This window comes from Chelonoidis abingdonii, chromosome 20, assembly GCF_003597395.2.
Source record: "Chelonoidis abingdonii isolate Lonesome George chromosome 20, CheloAbing_2.0, whole genome shotgun sequence".
NCBI lineage: Eukaryota > Metazoa > Chordata > Testudines > Testudinidae > Chelonoidis > Chelonoidis abingdonii.
In genome coordinates, this window is record NC_133788.1 from 22,297,160 (window position 1) to 22,318,129 (window position 20,970).

The window sequence follows — 20,970 nt, forward strand, 5'->3', positions numbered from 1 at the left end:
TTTGGCCTCACAGCGCGTATTTTAGACTTATGCCCCAGACATTCCTTTTCAGCCTCTCTGGTCATTCGCTTTGGCACTCCACTGCCCTGGGCTCAGAGCCTGGAGAGGAGGGAAGTCTGTAGAAGGAACCTGACGAGGAGGGCTACTGAGGATGTTTGGAGAGATCCCAGGAGTCATGCAGGCAGGAGCTATTTTCAGCAGGAAGAAGCTAGCCAGTCGCCAGAACTGCTGGACTGGTAGCTGAGGAACCAGCAGGCGCAGCCTGTTCTGTAAGAAGCTTTTATAATAATAAGGCATCCGCAAATGAAATTTTGGGAGCAGCTGCTATGCTGCCTTTGCAGCATGCCTAGCATGTGAATAGCCCATGATTTCCTGTAGCTTGCACTCCTTTGCTTTTCCACAAGTTCACAGAAACCCCATGGCTATCCACAGTGAAGCAACCCCCACCCTTCCCAGGTGAGACTGCGTATGCAGGATGCAGCTTCTGCAGACAGTTAGCTGCTGTGGCAGATGTGGTGTAGGCGTTCAGTGTTATTATCCCTTGTATGCTGTCTTTTGCTATTCACAAGCACACAGAAACCCCATGGCTTCCAGAGTGAAGCACCCCATCCCCACCCCGTTCCGCAGGTGAGCTGCGTGTGCCAAGATTGCACTGAGTAGTAGCGTGCTGTGGGATGTGGGTGTAACCGGTTCAGTGTTATTCCTCTGTAGCTTGCTTTCTTTGGCTTTCCACAAGTCAACAGAAACCCATGGCTTTTTCCACAGTGTAAAGCACCCCCACTTCCACCCCTTCCAAGCGTGAGCCAACGATGCGCAGCCCCCCTTGCCACTGATAGGCCGCGTGTGGGGAAAGTCGGCCATCTCTATCTGCAGCTGCCAGGACCTGTCTTGACTATGCTACAGAAATGATGTAAATGATGCTACGAAAAATTCTCTAAAAACATGCAGGCTCTGTATACAAAGTTTTATTTCTTTCTGTTCTTTTCTGTAAAGCTCCGACCTTCGTAATACTGCTCTGCCATTGCAGACTCTGAAAGACTCGCAAAGACTTAAGGAAAAAGACCAGGCAAAGACTAAGAATGAGATGTGAAAGCCCTAGTTATATTCTAGTTATTCACAGAGAAATACAAAAGTTGCAAAGACTGTGGGATAAGGAAACCGATGAAAAAAGCGATACAGGCTAGACCAGCATAAAGGGAAGGCTGCAAGAGAAAAGGAATTGACTTACAAGCGAAGCACAAATCGAGCAGGGATGATCTTTAAAGAAAAGTCACCTCTCATTTCTTTTCTGTATTATTTTACTTTCCATATAACTTATATTGAATAATAAAATTATATACAATTGACATCCATATATGCTGTTGAAATTGGTTTATTATATGACTGCTGTTCACGGGATGATGTGGTCGCCTGCCACTCTCTTGGGGGTTTTGTCATCATGTGTTGGCTTCGTAGCTGCTCTCCGTGCAGGTAATGCCCCTGGGAACACAGCTTGGGCTATGCAGTGGACATGGGCTGCTGAACGGCAGGGTGAGGGGCTGACTGGGGAGTCGGCTGCCAGGGTAGCTGCAGGATTGGGGTCGGGTTCTGGAGGAGTACTAATGGGTGTGTGGGTGAGGCTGCCTTCCAGGCAGATGGGATTGCCCAGCAGGGAGTTGATCTGGAACCTAGGGCAGGGTGTGCGGGCTGGCAGAGTGTCTAGAGCTGGTGCGGGCAGCACTGAAGTGTGGCGGGGCTCTGGCTGCTTGGCAGAGCTGCAGGAAATGTGTAGGCTCAAGGGGTGGCTGCGAGACAGATCAGCAGAGGTTTGAGCAGAAGGTGTGGACTTGCGAGAGCCTCGGGTGCAGAGCTGGCTTGCAGCAAGAGGGAGGGGCGATGACTAGTGGTGGCAGGTCTGGGATCAGCCAGCTGGCCGCTGACCCAACCGCCCGTTCCGATACGCCCATCGACACCACATCCAACCCCCCCTATAACTCCTCGGAGGCCCTCTCCTACTCTCCAAACAAAGAAGAAATAGAGAAAATAAAAAAAAAAAAAAGACAAAAACACAAACAGAAAAGAATTAAAGAGCGCAGTCATGGGGCCTGACACCCGCGGGAGGAGGGCCTCCGGCGGACTCTTGTGCTAGAGCCCGAAAAAAAGAAAACAAAGGTAGCGGACAGGAGTGGCTCAAGGTAGGCTAATAATTCCCGGGCGCGACTCACCAGAACGGACCGTCGCGGGCTTGACCGCCCAAGCTTAACTGCTAACCGGAGTTCCAGCCGGACGCGGCCTGGCGCTCATTGACCGGATGACACAGTCCAAGAAGGACCGCTGCCTAGCAGAAGGTTCTTGCCGCGCTTCTAGCGAGCGCAGCAACAGAAGGAGCGCAGCTCCGCGACACTCCGCATCTACCCCACGACCGGCAATCGAAACCGCACATACGTGACAACAGAGCGCAAAGCTTAACAGCTCTCGCGACACTAATCCGCTCTCCCGGTGACCGACGAAGCCCCGGCTTGCAGAGCCGCGACAAAAAAGCCCCGACCAGCAATTAAACCCCTTCATCAGGATAGTGAGCCCCACCGGACCGATGCTGCGCAAGGCCCGCCAGACCGGCTGATAAGAAGACTCATAAGCTGAAAAAGGAGAGCAGGCCATGCGTCATATACTACGAAAGCTACCGCCGGAAACGGCTTTCCACTCAAAGTCGAAGCGAGACACATGAAGAGCAGACACCAAGTAGAAAAAGGGACAGAAAACGACATAGCTTTAAAATCAAAAAAAAAAAAATAAAAAATAAAAAGGTGCCGTAAAGGTGACGGGCCCTACTTCATAAGGAAGATAAAAGGGGATCCGATTGCTCAACCTGCACAGCCACATACGAGTGTACCGACATAATGATACAGAACAGCCGAAATGCACCCGCACCACAATTCACAGTCCCTTCCCTACAAAATCCCATCACTGCGAAACAACACATGAACGGAACGAAAGGTGACATACTTGTGGATAGCTGCACAATGCACCACTATACAACCAAACCGCTTCTCGCTGCAACTGGGTCCAAGTGTGGACAACAGCGCAAAGCGCTGGTCAAGCTGTCAGCTGTGGACACACTGGCAGCGCTGGCCGCATACACAGCTTGTAACGACCACAGACTTGTACCTGCCAGCCGCTTATTGCCAAACATAGTAAGGTAGACTAAACAGTTCTAGAGAGAAAGAATGATAGACTCAAGCAAAAATGAGCAGGAGCAGTCCAATAGTGCGACTATCAGTCAACCAAAAACAAAAGTATTTAGCTCCACCAAGGTAATGAAAAGCCTCAAAAAGTATGTTGAAAAAGGTAATACCTGCGAAGATGCAAGAAAAATACCAAAAAGGAATAAACCCAGGAGAAGAAGAAAAAAAAAAAATGCGAATGCTGAAGAATTCTAAGGAAACCTTCAAGTAAACTAATATCTTTCATTACTATTTAAACCTTAAATACATCCTGAGTGTCAAAAGTACTTCACAAACTCTAATGCAATACAGCAGAACACTAATATTCTTAAGACCACTCTAGGGTGGATGGTCACGCACATGCCAAGCAACAAACGTAAGGTAAGAAGAGAGAGAGAGAAAATTAATCCGCTCAAGCCCAGAATCAGAACTCTCCACGCAACACCCCAAATCTATCACGAAGAAAATCGAAACACGGTATTTACAAAAGTTATTGAATCAGCTACAAAGAGCGACGGAACCTGTATGTTTTATTCTCAGCCTCTTGTACACCAGGTCTTGCCAGTCGAGAATAGCTGCTGGGAACGTCACCGACTGTATTTCAGCATGCATTCCTATCTCTTAAAATCAATTAACCAGATTAATTTCACCCTCTCCTCAACACCTTGACCTCTCCTGCCGCCGAATACCAACGTCACACCATATGACTCCGCAATGCAAAATGACATCACGCTTTTATGTAGTCATGCTTATAATATTCTCTATAAAACTATCCCAAGATCTGAATTCTGCACCTCCTTTAAGACCATCATAACCCCCACATAAACACAACAATAAGTCAAGCACCCTATTTTCCTCGCAAGACTTCACTTACCCAGTCACTGGTGGTAATGCCTTGCCGATACTTTTTCAACTGGCGCATCATTCCTTCATTACCACCACTTCTGCTCTCTCACTTTAACTTCTTCTTCTTCACCTTTTTCCCCCTCACAATCACTTGAAACGTTTCTCTGAACCAGGTGCATGTCTAGCACTAATTGCACACTTCTCATATTCTCCAAAAAGATAAAATTACCATCTAATGCCCTCCCTGACGTACTTCCTTCTTTAGAGAATGAATTAAGCGAATGATAGTCGTCGGTCTACCTGCCTCTCTACAATCTTTCCACAACGCTACACAACCTCAAACATAAAACCTCTCATGGGGCAACAAACCCTACCCAAAGCCTTCCGTTGACAACTCATGTTCCGGTCTGACTGAGAGCTAAATTGACCCTCTTTTAATGCATATCGAAAGTAAACAGCTAGAGCACAACCCACAATCATAATGTGTAGAAGCGAAATACTGCGCACCTGGACTCTGACGCTGCAAACTTTCCAACATTATTGCTTGGATGTCACCTAATTGGTCAATATGGCTTGCCTATCAGAACCAGCCATCAGGCTTCAACACAGCTTAAATCATAGGAAAGGACACCCCTTTACAATTCTCATTTTCAGCGCTGGTCGCTGTCAGTGTGGACACACTGCAGCGCTGGCCGTACACAGCTGTACGACCACAGCTGTAACTGCCAGCGCTGCAAAACTGTAAGTGTAGACAAAGCCTAGGAGAGGGAATGAGAGGACTCAGAAATGAGCAGGAGCTGTCCATACTGGACTACAGTCAGTAGCTCCCCAAAGGGTATGAAACTCAAAAAGAGTTGGGTAATTGGAGATGCAGAAGAAAAAGGCTCCCAGGAGGAGGAGGTAATGCTGAAAATTTAGGAACCAAGTAAATTATATTCTTTATTACTTTAACACCTTTCATCCTGATGGATTCAAAGTACTTCACAAACTCTAAGCATACAGCAGCACTGAAATTCAGCCACCTCTAGGGTGGAGGGCACCACACTGTGCAACAGTGGGGAGGGAGAGAGAAAATTTTTGCCAAGCAGACCTCAGCAAACCCCATCTATCAGCAAGGGTAACAAAAGTTATTTAATAGCTACAAAGAGCAGACAGAACCTGTTGTTTTATTTCTCAGCCTCTTGTAACTCAGGTCCTGCCAGTCAGAAGTGCTGGGACGTCCAGCTGTATTTCAGCTGCATCCTATCTCTTAAATTTATCATATTAACAGTTTATTTTCAAGTCCCTTTCTCCTCTTGACAGTCGAGTACAGTCACCTTGTTTCCCAAGAAAATATCATGCTTTTTATGTAGTTTGCTTTTATTTTTAATATCCCAGATCTAATTCTGCACCTCTTTAACATCAACCCAAACACAAAACTGTCAGCACCTATTTTTGAAGATATTACCCCATCACTGGTGGAATGCTTGGATATTCAACTGCGTATTCTCATTACACCCCCTTCTTTTCACTTTAATTTTTTTCACCTGTTGCCCATCACAATCACTTGAAAGTTTCTCTGACAGTTGTCAGCACTAATGCAAACTTTCATTTTCTCCAAAAGGTAATTACAATTAATGAAGTACTTTCTTTTAGAGAAAATGAAGATGATATTCGTGGTTACAGATGCTTTTTGCCAAGTAAATAAACTAAATTATGGGGACAAATACAAAGATGTTGACAACTGTTTGGTCTGACTGAGAATAAATGCTTTTTAATGCTATGAAAAACAGTAGAGGCACAAAATATTTATGTGTGGAAGGAAATTACTGGACATGGACTGGGGATGAATTTCCATTTTGCTTGGATGTAAACTCTTGGATTCATATGGCTTTATCAGACCACCATCAGGCTCACAGCTATCATGGGAAAAGGACCCCTTACAATTCCATTTGCAGGTTTACAATAGTACAAGGTTGAGAGAAAGGATGGGGGAAGGGTTATACTAGGAAAATCATGTCAATGCTACTCACAACCCAGTTATAATAGCATTATAACTGGCTTTTCAATTTCCTTGCAATAGTATTCTCTGTGAAAAATATGTTTTATCAGTCTGGTGTATGAATTTGGGGTGATGATAGATTCCAGCCTGCTACCCCGGAACACGGAGTCCTTCACTGATCTGCAGAGAAGGTTCAGTACACCATAAATAGCAGCAGGGCAGCTGTCCTCATACTGCCTCACAAAATATGCTTTTACTTGGCATAGTGGGACTACTCCTAGCAGGGAGAAGAATTCGTTCAGGCTTCCTGGATCATTCAGCCTTTGGCCTGTCTGCTGGGATTGGCAACAAAGGGGCCAATTAGTGCCAACCACAGTGGTGTTTTCTTGTGGGAACTGGACTGAGACATCCTAATTCATTTCACCCAGCCACTGCATGGTGACAACCCTGAGTTACTTCCAGCAAAGGCTCTATAACCCATTGCCAAATCCCCAAGCGGTACACGCCAGCATCTCTGATCAGTGAAAGATCAGCAGTTACATTTTGATTATTCTGCGCTGTGTGTAGGAGATGTGTATACCGTGACAACCAAAATATCCTTGATGCTGCCCCGGACAGCATTGCCAGGATGACTGAGGGTAAGGAAATCTGTATTCTTTTTCTGTCTGGAGTGGAATCAGATAACTTGTCAGGTGTGCAGTATTTTGAAAAGTAATCTGTTACTGTAATCAGTTACTTTGGAAGATCCTGGGCAGAAAATGCTCAGCAAATTCATGCAGATACAGTTCCAATGTCAAATGGAACTGTGCTAAACACACCTAGGCACAGTGAGACCATGAGCTTTACATCCAAAGTGTGTTTTCCTTGGCGGGGATTAGAGTAGAGTTTTAGTTCTATTCTGACATTGTTCTGGGGTGTGATTAAGTAGCTAGCCTAGCTATTCCAGGGGGTTCTTGCTGAGCTGACATCCTCACAGGTGTATATTTTTGAAATCATAATAATGATTGTGTGGATTCTTTGTAATCAGACTATAGCTTAAATACTTCTCTCCGTTTTATATCCCTTTATGACCCTAATTGTAAATAAGTGAGACAGAGAACACCACTCACCCCTGCAAAATGGGAATAATTACCTGCCACCAAACAAATGCAAATTAGGAAATGGAAAGAACTAGCTTGCTGTGCTTCACAAAATAACTACCACAGGTGATTGATCACACTCAAAAAGTCAGAGGTCTTCATGGATTAGTTTACCCCTCTGATCTCCACCATGGGTACAGTATAGCACAGATTGACTATAGCCCGGGGAGGGCAACCATGTCAGATCCAAGAGAAGTGCAATAAATTACACTGTTTTTAAACTAAAGGTGGTGAGCAAGTTTGCCTAAGCTGATTTCAAGAGCAGCCATGTTTTTACTGTGATTATTTTTCTCCGCCCAAAGACTGGTGTTCATGCGGGTAGCTGTCCTCTCTTCTCATTTGATTCTAGGATTAATGATTCTTTTCTGAGATGGCATTGTTATCAGAGGCAGAGAGATGGGGATTACTAAACTACAATGTAAAATGTGTGATATCATCCCTTCTCACACTTCTCTGTGCTTGTATGTGCAGTATTCCGTGACCCTCACCCAGCAAAGAATGAGAGGAGAGGGGACTCCTTGAAAATGCAGAGAAATAATACTATCCGTGTTCTCCTCTGTCTAAGAAGATACTTTTTTGATCTTCCTGATGAGGATTAGGAATTTAAATATCTTCTGGTTGAGATGGAGACACATCGCTTTTCTGACCCCTGAACAGAGATAACAGCTTGCCTCGCATTCTCTGAAACAGTGTAGTTGTAGCCATGTCAGTCCCAGGATATTCGAGAGACATGGTGGGGGAGGTAATATCTTTCAACAGAAGTTGGTCCAATAAAAGATATTACCTCACCCACCTTCTCTCTCTAATTCTCTAAAATTGTTGCTGCTAAAATGTGCTCTGTAATGCTATTATTTTAGAGATAATGGCCTAATTAGAATTATATTATAGAGCAGTTAATTCATTCTGGGTAGGGTTGCAATGAACATCAGTAGAGGGGTGATGAATGGAATACACAACACAGGGACGAGGGGTAAATGCAAGGTTATGGAGACAGGATGTTGACTGTTTTTATGTCTATGGGTATGTTTGCACATCAATAAAAAACTGGCTGCCTCAGACCCCAGGTCAATTGACTTGTGAAGGGGGTGAGTCTCAGTGCCCAGGTTTCAGACCGAGCATCAACTGCACAATTTTTAGTCCCGGAGCCCAAATCCTGCAAGCCTGAGTCAACGGATCCAGGCTCTGAGACTCAGTGCTGCAGGTCTTTCACTGCAGGGTAGACATGCCCTATATAACAAGTATCAACCCATTTCACTTTGCAACAACTGCTGTCTTCCAAAATAAGTGAATTATTACCAAGAGCTTGGAGCCACTGACTAGGAATGAAAAAAAAGCAATTACATGAATGAGAAGTACTGGATCAGAAACATGCCACTGTCAAATATCTGGTGAGGGTTTCTTTTCCTACCTTTCCGTGGTCACAGTCCAGGAAGAGGTCAGTAAACATCTGTCGCCAAATGTCATGTCTTATTATATCTCGAAAGTCATCAGCACACTGGCAGAGGTGCTTCAGAAATTCCTGAAACATGTCACTTGTAAAGGTTTTGATGTGAGAATGGACATACTGTGGAAGAAAAGAAGAGGTAGAAATGTTTAATTTATTTTCCAATATTCCCTTTTTGTATATACTTTTTAAATTGTACTGCATATGGGGGACAGAGGCTGGGATACCTACTTGAAATCAAAACCAGTTTAACACCATATCTGCAGTTTAAGTACACTATCCATAAGAGTAATGCCAGATTTGGGGCATGGATGCTACAACTGTCCATTTCAGTCAGTATTGGGGCTCCACTGTGCTAGGCAGTGAACAAATACTTATTAAACGAGTCTGTCTCATTCCTGATCCAAAAGGTCACTTAGCTATGCTCACTGGCTCAGAGGCATTGGGTCAGAGTCATCCTTTATGTAATTCCATAGACTTAGACTCTCCAGTGATGAGTTTGACTCTGTATGTTCTTTCTATAGCATTTGGTATTCTTGACATTACTCCGGAGGTGGCATCTTGAGCAAGTGGCTTTTGCAGGACCTGCAGTGATTCAACTCTTTAATGCTACAAACATACTGCTGTCCAGGCCTTCAGAGCTGACGAGAATCATTCTGGATACCACTTGGAAAAAAAAAAACCCAAGCACCACCACTTGAAAACGACCCTGCTGTCACCTAAGTCCTCTGACACTGGGAATACTACTGAAACCTAGATTTATCTTAAGCCCTAGTCTTGGAGACACTTTAACACTCTGAATTTATAGCCATGTGGGTTTCATGAGCAAAAGCAATACTGTTCCAAAAATGTGGTCTACATAAATAATACTGGCTGTCAGAATAAAACAGAGTCTCCAAGTGTGGGCTGAATTATTGCAGCAGGTTACTGGAGTCAGCCACAGTGATGGGGAAACTACAAATGTTGCAGGGAATTTGTGAAATGTGGAGGTGTTTCACATTAATCACTTTCTTAGGGGATGAGAACTAGGAACTCGCATTCATGATCTTAGTAGACCCTGATTAACATTATCATCATCCTCTGTGATACAGCATTTTATGTTTGCTGAAAATGCTGTACAGGTACATTACTGCTGATTAACTGATATTATTTGTTACTATACTGGGTGGTTTAAAAATACATTGAAGCACCTGAGGAAGGGGCAGAGAACAGGGAGCCAATGGAGGAGGGTCTGTGCAGCAATGTGAGAGAGCTCTGTGTTTCACCAGAGAGAGAAGTTATAGAGGTGGGTTGGAGGAGGGAGCAGTGGACCTGTAATTACATTGATCCACTGGCTCTATCCCCTGTGGAGTAGGGGTGCATCTGCAATGGGGCTATTGCAACCCTCACGGCCTTGGGCTGATGGAATCTCCCTCTTAGTCAGACTGTCCCCTAGGGGGAAGATTTGGTCCATTATTAGAAAGAGAGGCTGTGTTATGTAAATGTCAGAGGAGGTCCTGTGCTTTATCATTTTGATAGCCCTACTCTGATAGGTCTGCACCTGTTTGTTCATTTCACAGGTCACAGGGAGTCAGTGAAGCAGGTGAGATAGGATGACCAGATGACTCAATTTTATAGGGACAGTCCAGATTTTAGGGTCTTTTTCTTATATAGGCTCCTATTACCCCTCAACCCCTGTCTCAGTTTTTCACACTTGCTGTCTGGTCACCCTGAGGTGAGACAGGCAGAGGGGAAAAGGTACAGGATCTTCTTTCTGAATCTCACTCTGATCTCAGCTACACAACACTACTCCAGTACAATTCCACTGACTTCCGTGGAGATGCTCCTGATTTACACGGATGTGAGATCATAACCAAATCTTATGGAGGAATTGGGGAGCATCCCCTAGAATTCAATTCACAGAGCATGGTGGTAAATTATGCATTTTGGGAAAAGGAACTCAGGTCATGTTGAACTGTCCATGAAGGGCTGAGTCCTGTCTGGTGCTAAGCATCCTTAACTCCCACTGACTTCTCTAAAGTTGGGTACCTAAAAATTAAGACACCCATAATTAGAATTCACTTTTGAAAATTTGGCCCTTAAAATCTCTGTGCCTCAATTTCCTCACCTTAGAATGAGGGAAAAAATGCTTATTTCAAAGGGAAATGTTGTGGCTTAATTAATGTTTATAAATTTTGAGATAGGTGGTATAGAAGACAAAAGTTGTGTTATTATAGACATAAATAAAATTTACTTTGAATAAAATATTGGCCTAAAATTTTTAAATATATTTTAAGTTTCCTTCTTGTTTAGGAGTGATGGTGAAGGCATGGAAGGGATAATAGTCACTAAAAGAAGCCATAGAGAGAATAAGAAGAGAGAGCCAACAGAAAAGTACTGTGAGTTCACCCCTACAACAAGTGCAACTCCTTAATACAAATGGGAGACTCATGAACAAGAGGAAGGTGAGATTACATATCTAAGAGTGCTGGGAGATAGGAACATGAAAGCCTCTGGGATTCTTTCTGCTACAGAGTCCATATCTCTTTCTCTCCCCTATCATGAAGTGAAAGGACACATTTTATTCCTGACCTGTGAGTCATGCTTCTCATAACACACCTTCCCAGGGGGCACTCATGGTTGCTAAATGCACTTTTTCACTCTCAGAGCTATTAATGGGTGGTGATAAGGCATCCTCTCCTTTGGGTGCCACGAGTCAAAGCCCATTTTAATGCTTAATTTCTCTGCCTTTTTAAGTTAGTGGTTCATTGGGACAGTGCTCGTCTAGTCTGTGTCACCTTAGGCCATTTCTGCACTTCCCCGGGATCAATGCTGCTGCGATCGATGCAGCAGGGGTCAGTGTAGTGGGTCTAGTGAAGACCCGCTAAATCGACGGCCAAGCGCTCTCTGGTCCACTCCGATACCACCGGAATGAGAGGAGTAAGGTAAGTTGATGGGAGAGTGTCTCCCGTCAATGCAGTGTGGTATAGACACCACAGTAAGTCAGCCTAAGCTATGTCGACTACAGCTATGTTATTCACGTAGCTGGAGTAGCATAACTAAGGTCAGCTTACCCCGGTAGTGTAGACCAGGCCTCAGACTAGTCAACATTAATGAGTTAGGGCCAGTCTACACTAGAAGCACTACACGCACAGCTGCGCCGTTGAAGCGTATCTGGTGCAGACCACCTATGCCAACAGGAGAGAGTTGTCCTATCGGCATAATAAATCCACCTCTGTGAGAAGCGGTAGCTATCCACACCAGTGCTTAGGTCGGGGTAATTTACGTTGCTCAGGGGGTGACTTATTCACACCCCTGAGCGACATAAGTTATACCAAAGTAAGTGGTAGTGTAGACCTGACCTAGTGTTTGTAAAGCACTCTGACAATGTAAAGTGCTATACAAGCGATAAACACAATTGTTGTTTATTTATTTCTAATAAAGCAGTTTCCACTTCCATCATCTGTCTCTCTCTACTTTAGGCTAGTAGTAAATACCACTAAAGACAATGGGTCAGATTCGGCCCACTGATGTGTGTCTGTGGCTGCTGTTAACCTCAGTGGAATCTGATGAAGCCACATGTAGATCTGAGAGCAGAATCTAGCCCTAAAGACCTCATTCAAAGCCCATTGAAGTAAATGGGAGTCTTACCCTTGACTTCAGAAAGCTTAGGATCAGGCCCTAAAGGTGATGAAGACCCTCCATTTCATAATGTAGGCCCACGATTTAACCTGTCTTATACATTGTAGGGGGGTGGGTCTTTGGGCTCTAAATACTTTTAAAATAAAAGAATCCCCCACCCTGTTCCTGAGGACACAATAATACAATGAACAAGAGCGACCCTTTTTACAGACTCAGAAACACCAATGTGTGAGGTCCCACCACTGACTCTATAACAGCCATTAAGTAACCCAGAGCTGCCTTGAGTTCAAAAAAGAAAACATAAGAAGAGCCATTTAATTTTCAGCTCCATTAACAATCAATACTTTCCAAATGTGAAAAGGTCCACATCAGTTTGGGGCCAGATCTTTCTCTTCGGTCTTCCTGAAGGATGATGCAAATGAATAATAAAAATAAACTTAAGATGAATATGGAGAGCGGGGAGGAGGAAATGTCCTGACAGCAAGGTCTATTCAGACTGTGGGCTAGTCTCCCAAGGGAATTGGTGAAAGCCACATCACTTTAATCGTATAAAACTGGACTGGAAAATATACTGCAGAAACAATCTTCCAGTGGCTGGAAATAAGACTAGCTAAGCTGACATTGTAGGACCTTTACATTTCTGATTTCTATTACTGTATGCCTCAATTGTGAGTTAAAACAAATGTTACACACAGTGCTGTTTAAAGCATTCTTCTGGACTGAATGTAATAAAAATTTATACAGAACTCATTCATGTATTGCAGAGATTATGGATTGACACACTTTTTTTTTAGTGACAAAAGGGATTCTCTGAGATTCCGTTATCTGCAATAGTTTCCTTAATCAAATGCAGTTACACTGAGGTTAAATTTTAAAATATATCTTTTCATGCTGAAAAAAGAAATCTTCAACCAATTATCACAAAAATGCATCTCTATGCAAAATACTAAATATGTGACTCTCCTGGGAGTGCAGAAGGCAAAAAAATCACACACTGTCGTTTGGGATTAGTCTCTGCACAGCTGCTTTATGCTCTGTTCTTTATTATCGTAACTGCACCTACGAGCACTGCTAAGTTAAGGGATGTCATCATTTCTAGTCTAAATGTTCTTTTTCACAGTTTATAGCCCAACCATTAAATCTAGCTTTACTGTAGGTCGTAGGTGGAACTTGATTGGTAAAGTCTCAGCTCAGAGAGTTTTTCCAGTAAATTTAGCTTTAAATGATTTGGTTGTTTTTAAGTTAACGTAACGAAGGGAAATGTGATAGAATGAAATCCTTAACTACATTCCTTGACTTTGGTGAGTTAAAGTCACATATGTGATGTTTCCTAACTATAGTTTTTGGTGTTATTTTTCCTTTATTTACTTGTAACTTGTTCCCTAGAGTGAATTTTTTTCTATTTTGGTAGATCCTAGAAATCTGAGCACAGTGGGATGGGGACAATCAGGCTAAGAGAGAGCACATATAATGGCAAGTCACCAAGTTATTTTGCCCATAGAGCGCTGTCCCAAAGCAGGCCTAAATGAAGAATCGACCATCTGGGCTGGTATTTTGTGATTCTATTGGTGCACTTGTTCAGCATTTATAATAATCATGCTCGGGTTTATGTAGCCCCTCTCATCTGAGCAAAATGAAGCCGTTTACCAACAATTTCTTAAGCCTCACAAGAAAGTCGTACTTATCCTCGCTTTACCAATAGGTAATGAGACACAGGTCTAAGGTACATTTTCAAAACTGACCCACAATTTTGGGTGTCAAATTTAAGACAAATTGACATTTTAGAAAGTATGGTCTTAAATGATGTGACCAAGGCCACAACACAAACCACTTTTGTCTTCTATTCTCTAACCATTAGATGACAGCACTTCCTATATATTCTGTTCACAATGATTTATAGGAATGGCTCAGGCAGATTAACACCACCATTAGTATCAGAGTTAATGTGGATGCACTGGAGTCTACGGTAATCCCCTTCACACACCTTGCTTTAAATTTATGCCATGGGGCAGTGACCCAGGCATACAATCAAACAATGTCTTGAGAGACTTTTGGTTGACTGAAGACACATTTAATTCTGATACACAAGGATATTGGGGAAATAAGAACTCAAATCATAACCATACATTTATATCCTGATTTTTAAAGTCTTAGTAGCATTTTCTTAAGATTACTTAAATCTTCTTTTCTCTTCACCTTCCTTTGGGAGTTGTAGGAATAGAACAAGTTTACAAAGACTTACTGGGACTGGAAAACTGGTCATTTACATGACTGTTACCAGAGCAGGTAGTGGTCACAAAAAACTGACATGCTGGCAGATGGAGCAAGAGGGATAGTGTAGTTATATGGTTGTTTCTTTCATTTGTTACAGCTTTGTCACTGTAACAGTTCAAAGACGCACTCATCATCATGCAGCTGACACATGTGCTTGCTGACATACACATGCACACACATGTTCAGGCCCACACGCTCACTCATACCACCCATACACGCTCCATCACCTTCACAAAATAGGAAACAGTCAGGGATGCTTCCTTGAATTAAACCACAACGTGCTGGGTTAGAAAAAACCCAAGGCACAGAGGGGTTGGGGGTAAGAGGAGGAGGAGGCAGGGCTGATACATTTGACCTTTTGAGATTATTTGTTTGCTGTGATAAATGAACTACTATCCTAGTTCCCCACAGATGAATGGGAGCAGCCTAACACTGCAGTCATCCTCACTAAATCCTTGTGTCCGATGGACAGCATGCCGGAAAGTCCTCTGCAACAGGAGCTTTTTGTGTAAGTTCCCTGCAAAAGCTACCGAACACTTCCCTTATGTTCTGTACGCTCCCTGGTGTGGATTTTAAACCAAAGCCACATGGTGGCAAAATATACTTTATGGGCAAAAATAGTAATGCGGTTCATCCCTGATTAGCCTTCTGTTGTATTGTACTTCGGTTAACAGAATTCCCAAATGAATAATAGCACTGTGGGAACCATACTAATTACATTAGAATGCTAGTTACATTGGGAGACAGTCTCCTGTGTGCTGTTGACGAAAAATCTGAATTCATGAGTGATTTGAAACACAGCTCCTTGCAGCATGGCAGAGGTGGTGTCTTCACGCACGCTAAGGAGGGGACCAGGGAGATGTTTTAACAACATGGCTTTTAAAATATCCCTGATAATTAATCCATAGAGGTGCACAGACAGTGACTCTGGAGGAAGCTAAACGTTCCACCCTACTGGAGTGATGGAGGGATCTACAAAATGAGGATGGGTATGTGGATGTGAGCAGATAATAATGATGACCTGGGAACATGGAGTGACCCAACATTCCCAGAGTCACAGCCTGGAGCTAGGGAGAAGGGGAAGGCCTCTCCTCTTCTGTTGTCACCACCCACCAGGGGAGGAAACACTCCTAAAAGGCATCAACAACAGGAATAGAATTCTGACTCAGGTGCAGTTATTTAGCTTCTCACCTCCCTAAACTCTTCCTCGTTCACTTTTTTCCCCAGTGTATCTATGGATTCCAGCTTCCTGTCGTAGATCTCTAATGGAGAAGGAGAGAAGATTAGACAGAAAATAGGCAGATGTATTTTTGCAGAATTGTATTTCTACCTAGGGCTACTCTGGCCTGTGGCTGGGAATGGCAGGGAATTGAAGCCCCTGTATATACCTTACATGTTCAGCTCTGCTTCCAAATCGGTAGTGTACTGCCTGGCTATAGAAATACAGGCTGGGTCTAATTCTTATATCTCTTTCTATTGCTGAGAAGCTGCAGTTCCCTTCTGAAAGGTAAGCAATACGGGCTGGTGCAGACAAGGATTTATGGCCAGATTAAAACATGACATAAATAGGTGTAAATCACAATGACTTCAATGGGAGTTACATCTGCTTATGCCTGGCTTGTGCTGTAATGAATGAGTGTAGTTCCTTTACATGTTGGGAACCAGTGGTCAGGTTCCTTGCAGCTGTGGCATGACTTTGGAATTACCAGCAATGCCTGGAGCTTCTGTATTCTGAAAACAAGACTTTTATTCTAGCGGCAATATGGAGATATTCCTGTTGACTTTACAACCTTCGCAGCCACCTTTTGGCCAGTTTCTGGGCCACAGTAGTGGAGCTGAGAAGAAATGCCAAGGATTTGCGTGGGAAATCTTGAAAGAAGAAATGTTCTCTCTATTGGGATTATTATTCTGTTATTCTTACTTCTACAATATGGTGAGTGAAACATCAAGAATAATGAGAACACTCTCAGTGGAACTTATATATTTCTTGCTTCCTTAAGACATCCAGAAGTTATACATTATCTTTATGAACATATCAAACATGACATAATGCTCACTTAGTGTACTGGACTCTGTTAAATGAAATACACTGAGAAACAGAGCAGGGCTGTGAGTAAAATACTGCCAATAGTGTCTAGAATGCCTGTAGAGTAACCATCTGGCCAGGAACTTCCTTCTTCCTTAGAGTACCAGGATCCCCAACAGTGCCACAATAGCACCTGAGGATTGAGTTTGCCATTCAGACAGCATGCTGCCAATGTAAGCTGAATACTCAGGGCAGTGATTACTATCATAAAAAGGGGTTGGGCAAAGCCAAGCTGTGGAGAAAGGCTATTTCCAGCGGAGGACTGCAATGGGCTTTCAAGTGTCCTACATAGCCTCACATCTTCCAGCAAAGACCAATTTGTTGTTACTGATGATCATAATGCCTCTATTTATCTTAAAGCTCTGACAACAGTCCTTACACTGCCTCTTCAACATTTCTAGCCCTATCTATTCAATTATCATTATTTAATTATCTCAAGCGTAAGCCATAAAGAGGATGAGAATTATGCAAATCGGTTCAGTGCTTAGTGCTCTGGTATGTGGGCCTTGTCTCATTGTGTGTCACTGTCCTTCCTTTCACTGGTTAGAGGAAATGCCCAGAGAAGATGAGCCTTGTCGCGCAATTCTCAGGCACATTTCAGGATTTGCCCTGGAAGGTAACAGCTCTGCCATGCTTTCATTTTTAAACCCCGTCCCCACCACGCACCCCACCCCAAAAAACCATGCCAAGTATGGTCCTAGCATGAAAGGAGAGAGGGCTGGGGGATCTTCAGATGATTTTCATGCACACATGGGGAGCAGGTTTGGCTAATGGGGGTGGAAGAGAAGAGGGACAAGCTACTTGCTTCTGTCAGAGTTTTATTACTTAGGAAGGGGTTCTGTGAGTCTGTTACTGGCAACTAGAGAGGCCCAGATCAACTTAGTCTAAAATTACTGGGCCAAATGCTGCACTCCTCCCCCATTTCCATGGGCATGGAGCGGAACTGGTGCAGGTCCAGTTCATCTGGGGGGAGCTGCAGGACAGAGAGGCCCTGGTGAGGAACTCTGCATGCCTTTTCACCCTGCAGAGCTCTGCAGCAAAGTGGAAGAGGGGCCTGGGATGGGGATGGACTTGGGGAGTCAGGAACATGACATGGAACCAAATAGATCTCTGTAGACACACAGGGCTGCAGCTACTACTATAGCCCATGGATTATAGGAATAGCTATAGCAAGGCTGCACATTTCCATCAAGAGACCCCACCACATGGGAGAGGATTCCTTGTTCCCCAGACCTTTTTAGATCCTCTATGCCAAGGACATTTACTCAGGCTTTGTGCTCTCATGTGGGTGGGGGGCCCACAAGCTGTGGTGTTATTTTTACATATGTTTATTTAAAAACACACACACACACAAAGACAACACAATGGTTCACCCTCTGCCCCTCCCCACTTGAAGCCTTGCAAGCGAGACTCGTGGCCAGTCCTAACAGATTCCATACCTACTTTCCTTTTGCTCCCATTCTGCACCAGAAGTCAGACCAAGGAAAATAAAACCAAGAGAACACTTGTGACCTTACCCGGCCCTACTCCCAAAGGAGTAGAAATGACATCCAGAAATGACCTCAGGGCACTCTGAACCTATAAATCAAAATAACAGTTAAAAGCCTGAGTCAGAGAAACACTCTTTGCTCATCTCCACTCCTCTTTAAACTCAAAGCAGCTCTAGTTTCACTCTCTCTCACCATGTCTGGACAGAAAAAGGGCACCAGCTTACCCTGCATTGACACTCTGGCCCAGGTTATCACCATTTGATTGTTATGAACAGATTTAAATACAGCAGCTCTATAGCAATTCCTTTCTCAGAAATGTCTTGCCATTTATTTTCTTCCTGCTTTGTTTTTGCCTAGGGCTCCTCAAATCTTTACAGCAACATAAGGATACACCAGTGCTGAGAATGGATGACTGCATCACAGACCACACCCAGAGCTCTGTGATCTGAAGAGGTCACCCTTCAAGTGTTTCTAGTAACTAAATGGGAATGTTATGCTAGACAATAGCAGGCTCACTGCAACAGTTCAGGAATTTTCCCATTAAACAAACATTACTTTAGCCCCCCTTCGGCCTCTCACCACTAACAGAAATTCAAGCCACATCTATGTTATGTGCCCTGTATAGCCTGTAAAGCTAGTGGGCCTCAGGGGAGTTTCACAGCAGGTAAATGATTTGCCATCTATGGAAGGTGTCTATACCAGCACCCTAGACTGGTCGGTCCATCATGATGGCTTTTAAGTCTCGTCTTCTCAAACAGTGAGTCAATAGTTTGGGGCAGAGGAGGACAATGGAATTAATGGTGCCCCTGAAAGGACGGGATGGGAGTAAGCCACCCAGTGTCTTCTGAGGTAGATTTTGAGTTGTGACCAGCTGCCACCAGGACACCCAAGGCTCAGAGATATAAACTATCTGCAGCACTTATCTGGATCCCATCACGGTAGTGCCTGTTCCCTACACAAGCATGGATTTATCCTCACAACCCTCCTGTGCAGCAGCCAGGGCTATTATCCCATTGGGCAGCTGGGGCGCAGAGAGGCTAAGTCACTTACCCAAGGTCACACAAAAAGTCTGAGGCAGAACAGGGACCTGAAGGCAGATCTTGTGGGTCCTAGGCTAGTGCCTAACCACTGGACCATCCTTCCTCTCCCTTCCTGCTATATAACATAGCAAACTCACTTCCACAGTAGCCTCCATTCTTCTCCTCCCGAGTGGAAACATAGCAGTGTTTCTATGAATATCTGCCCTAGTTACCAGTGTGAGTGGTAGCTTTCCACTGACATCCAATGTCCATTCTTTGAACTGCACTGCCAGGGCCTCCTTTCGCATCTCTGTCACCTGAGACTTGATTTTCTCCACCTGCTCTCTTTGCTCACGATTTTTCTTTACCTCAGACTTCATCCTGGCTAGCCTGTAAGGCATGGGCATATGGTTCAGAAAGTTATTGTCATAGGCTGAGCTAAGCTTGGTTTGACCTCTCCTGAAGAAGAGCAGGAAACGGAAGTAATTGCACACTGTAATTCCTGTACTTTCTAGTACATGAGGTCTTTTCCCCATTGAAATAGTTAATCTTTTGGGCAACAAGCTACCAGTCAAACTCTATATAAACACTCATAATCCATGTCTTCATGAGGCAGCTCTTGGAAGGTGAGAATGTTTGTCATGAAGTGGACGCTTCTGCTGAAGGCCAGTGTAATTAAGAATTTGAATACAGAGCTTAAGTATCGAGTACCTCACTATAGAGAGAGCCTTTTGTGGAAGGTGCGTGGAACTCTCTCTGAGCCCAGAGACAGTCAGACATTTAGCGACAAAATTATCCCTGCTGCAACTCTAGTTACTTGCAGAGTTACACAAAGGGTGGATTTTGCCCTTAATGAATGCACCTTTCTACGATGGTGCTAATCATTAATTATGGAGATGTTCTTCAATTTTCCTGCCGAACATTTTAGAAGGAGCTGAGGGGGTATAATTTTGCTTCACTTAATTTAACAACAAAATTGCATTACTATGCATTTGTCTCAGAGCCTATGTACCATTTAATGTAAGAATTGCACTGGCAATGAACTATGTTTAATGAATTTTCCAAAATACTATTGCACAATAAAATCCTCACTGCTTTAGGACAGGGATAATTTGCCTACCGTGCTTCTATTTTTTGTTGAACACAGACTTTGCAAGCCTGGACCAGAAGTGCCTCGCTTTCTTCTGGATTCTAGCTGTTTTCCTTCTCTAACCTATCAGAAGGGCATTTGCCAGTTCTCCATTTTGTACCCAGGATAAAAGGATTTTATTAAACTGATCATGTATAGATTTCTTTTTTTTATTTGTGAAATATAAGTAAAGTCTCCAGGAAAACAACACCATTAATGGCACTCATTATGCCTATAGCTACAGGATTACAGCTCAACTACGGGGAGGAGGGTCTCGAGTTTTTATTCCAATTTCAATGGATTGTTAAAGAGTCTTTGTCTCTGTATTGAGAGCTCCTAACTGTTCCTTTCACCCATGGACTGTGCATTCACTGAGCCAGATATTGCTCTCAGTTATACCAGTCTATAGCTTGCAGGAGTAAGTGGAGCTACTCCTATTTGTCTCTTGTCACTGAGAGCAAAGACTGGCCCCAGGACTGTAATTTGACCAAATGATTTCTCTTTTCTCCAAGATTGTTCTTTCACTTAAGGTGTGATGATAATCTGATACTATCCCTGACCTCTCACGATAGTTTAGGAAAAAGGCTTGCAATTATAAAACAATTGCATTTTAATTAATAAATAATAAGGCCTATTTAACATGTTATAACAACACACTGACTACAGTAATATTTATCACTAGGTCACTGTTAATTCATGGCCATTTATCATGAAGGCTTCTTCATCAATCACTCAGTT

The 20,970-nt window shown here is 43.5% G+C and overlaps 1 protein-coding gene across 1 annotated transcript in view; it reads right to left on the reverse strand.

Annotated features, from left to right (window-relative positions):
* The window catches only part of EFCAB5 (EF-hand calcium binding domain 5), a 71,769-nt gene that overhangs the window by 31,861 nt on the left and 18,938 nt on the right, over positions 1 to 20,970 (reverse strand). Inside the window, exons 4-7 of the mRNA XM_075073908.1 lie at positions 19,337 to 19,493; positions 18,112 to 18,172; positions 15,700 to 15,770; positions 8,578 to 8,733 (exon numbers count right to left, since the gene is read on the reverse strand). Of these exons, the coding sequence (XP_074930009.1) occupies positions 8,578 to 8,733; positions 15,700 to 15,770; positions 18,112 to 18,172; positions 19,337 to 19,493 (445 nt within the window). The remainder of the gene's footprint in view (positions 1 to 8,577; positions 8,734 to 15,699; positions 15,771 to 18,111; positions 18,173 to 19,336; positions 19,494 to 20,970) is intronic.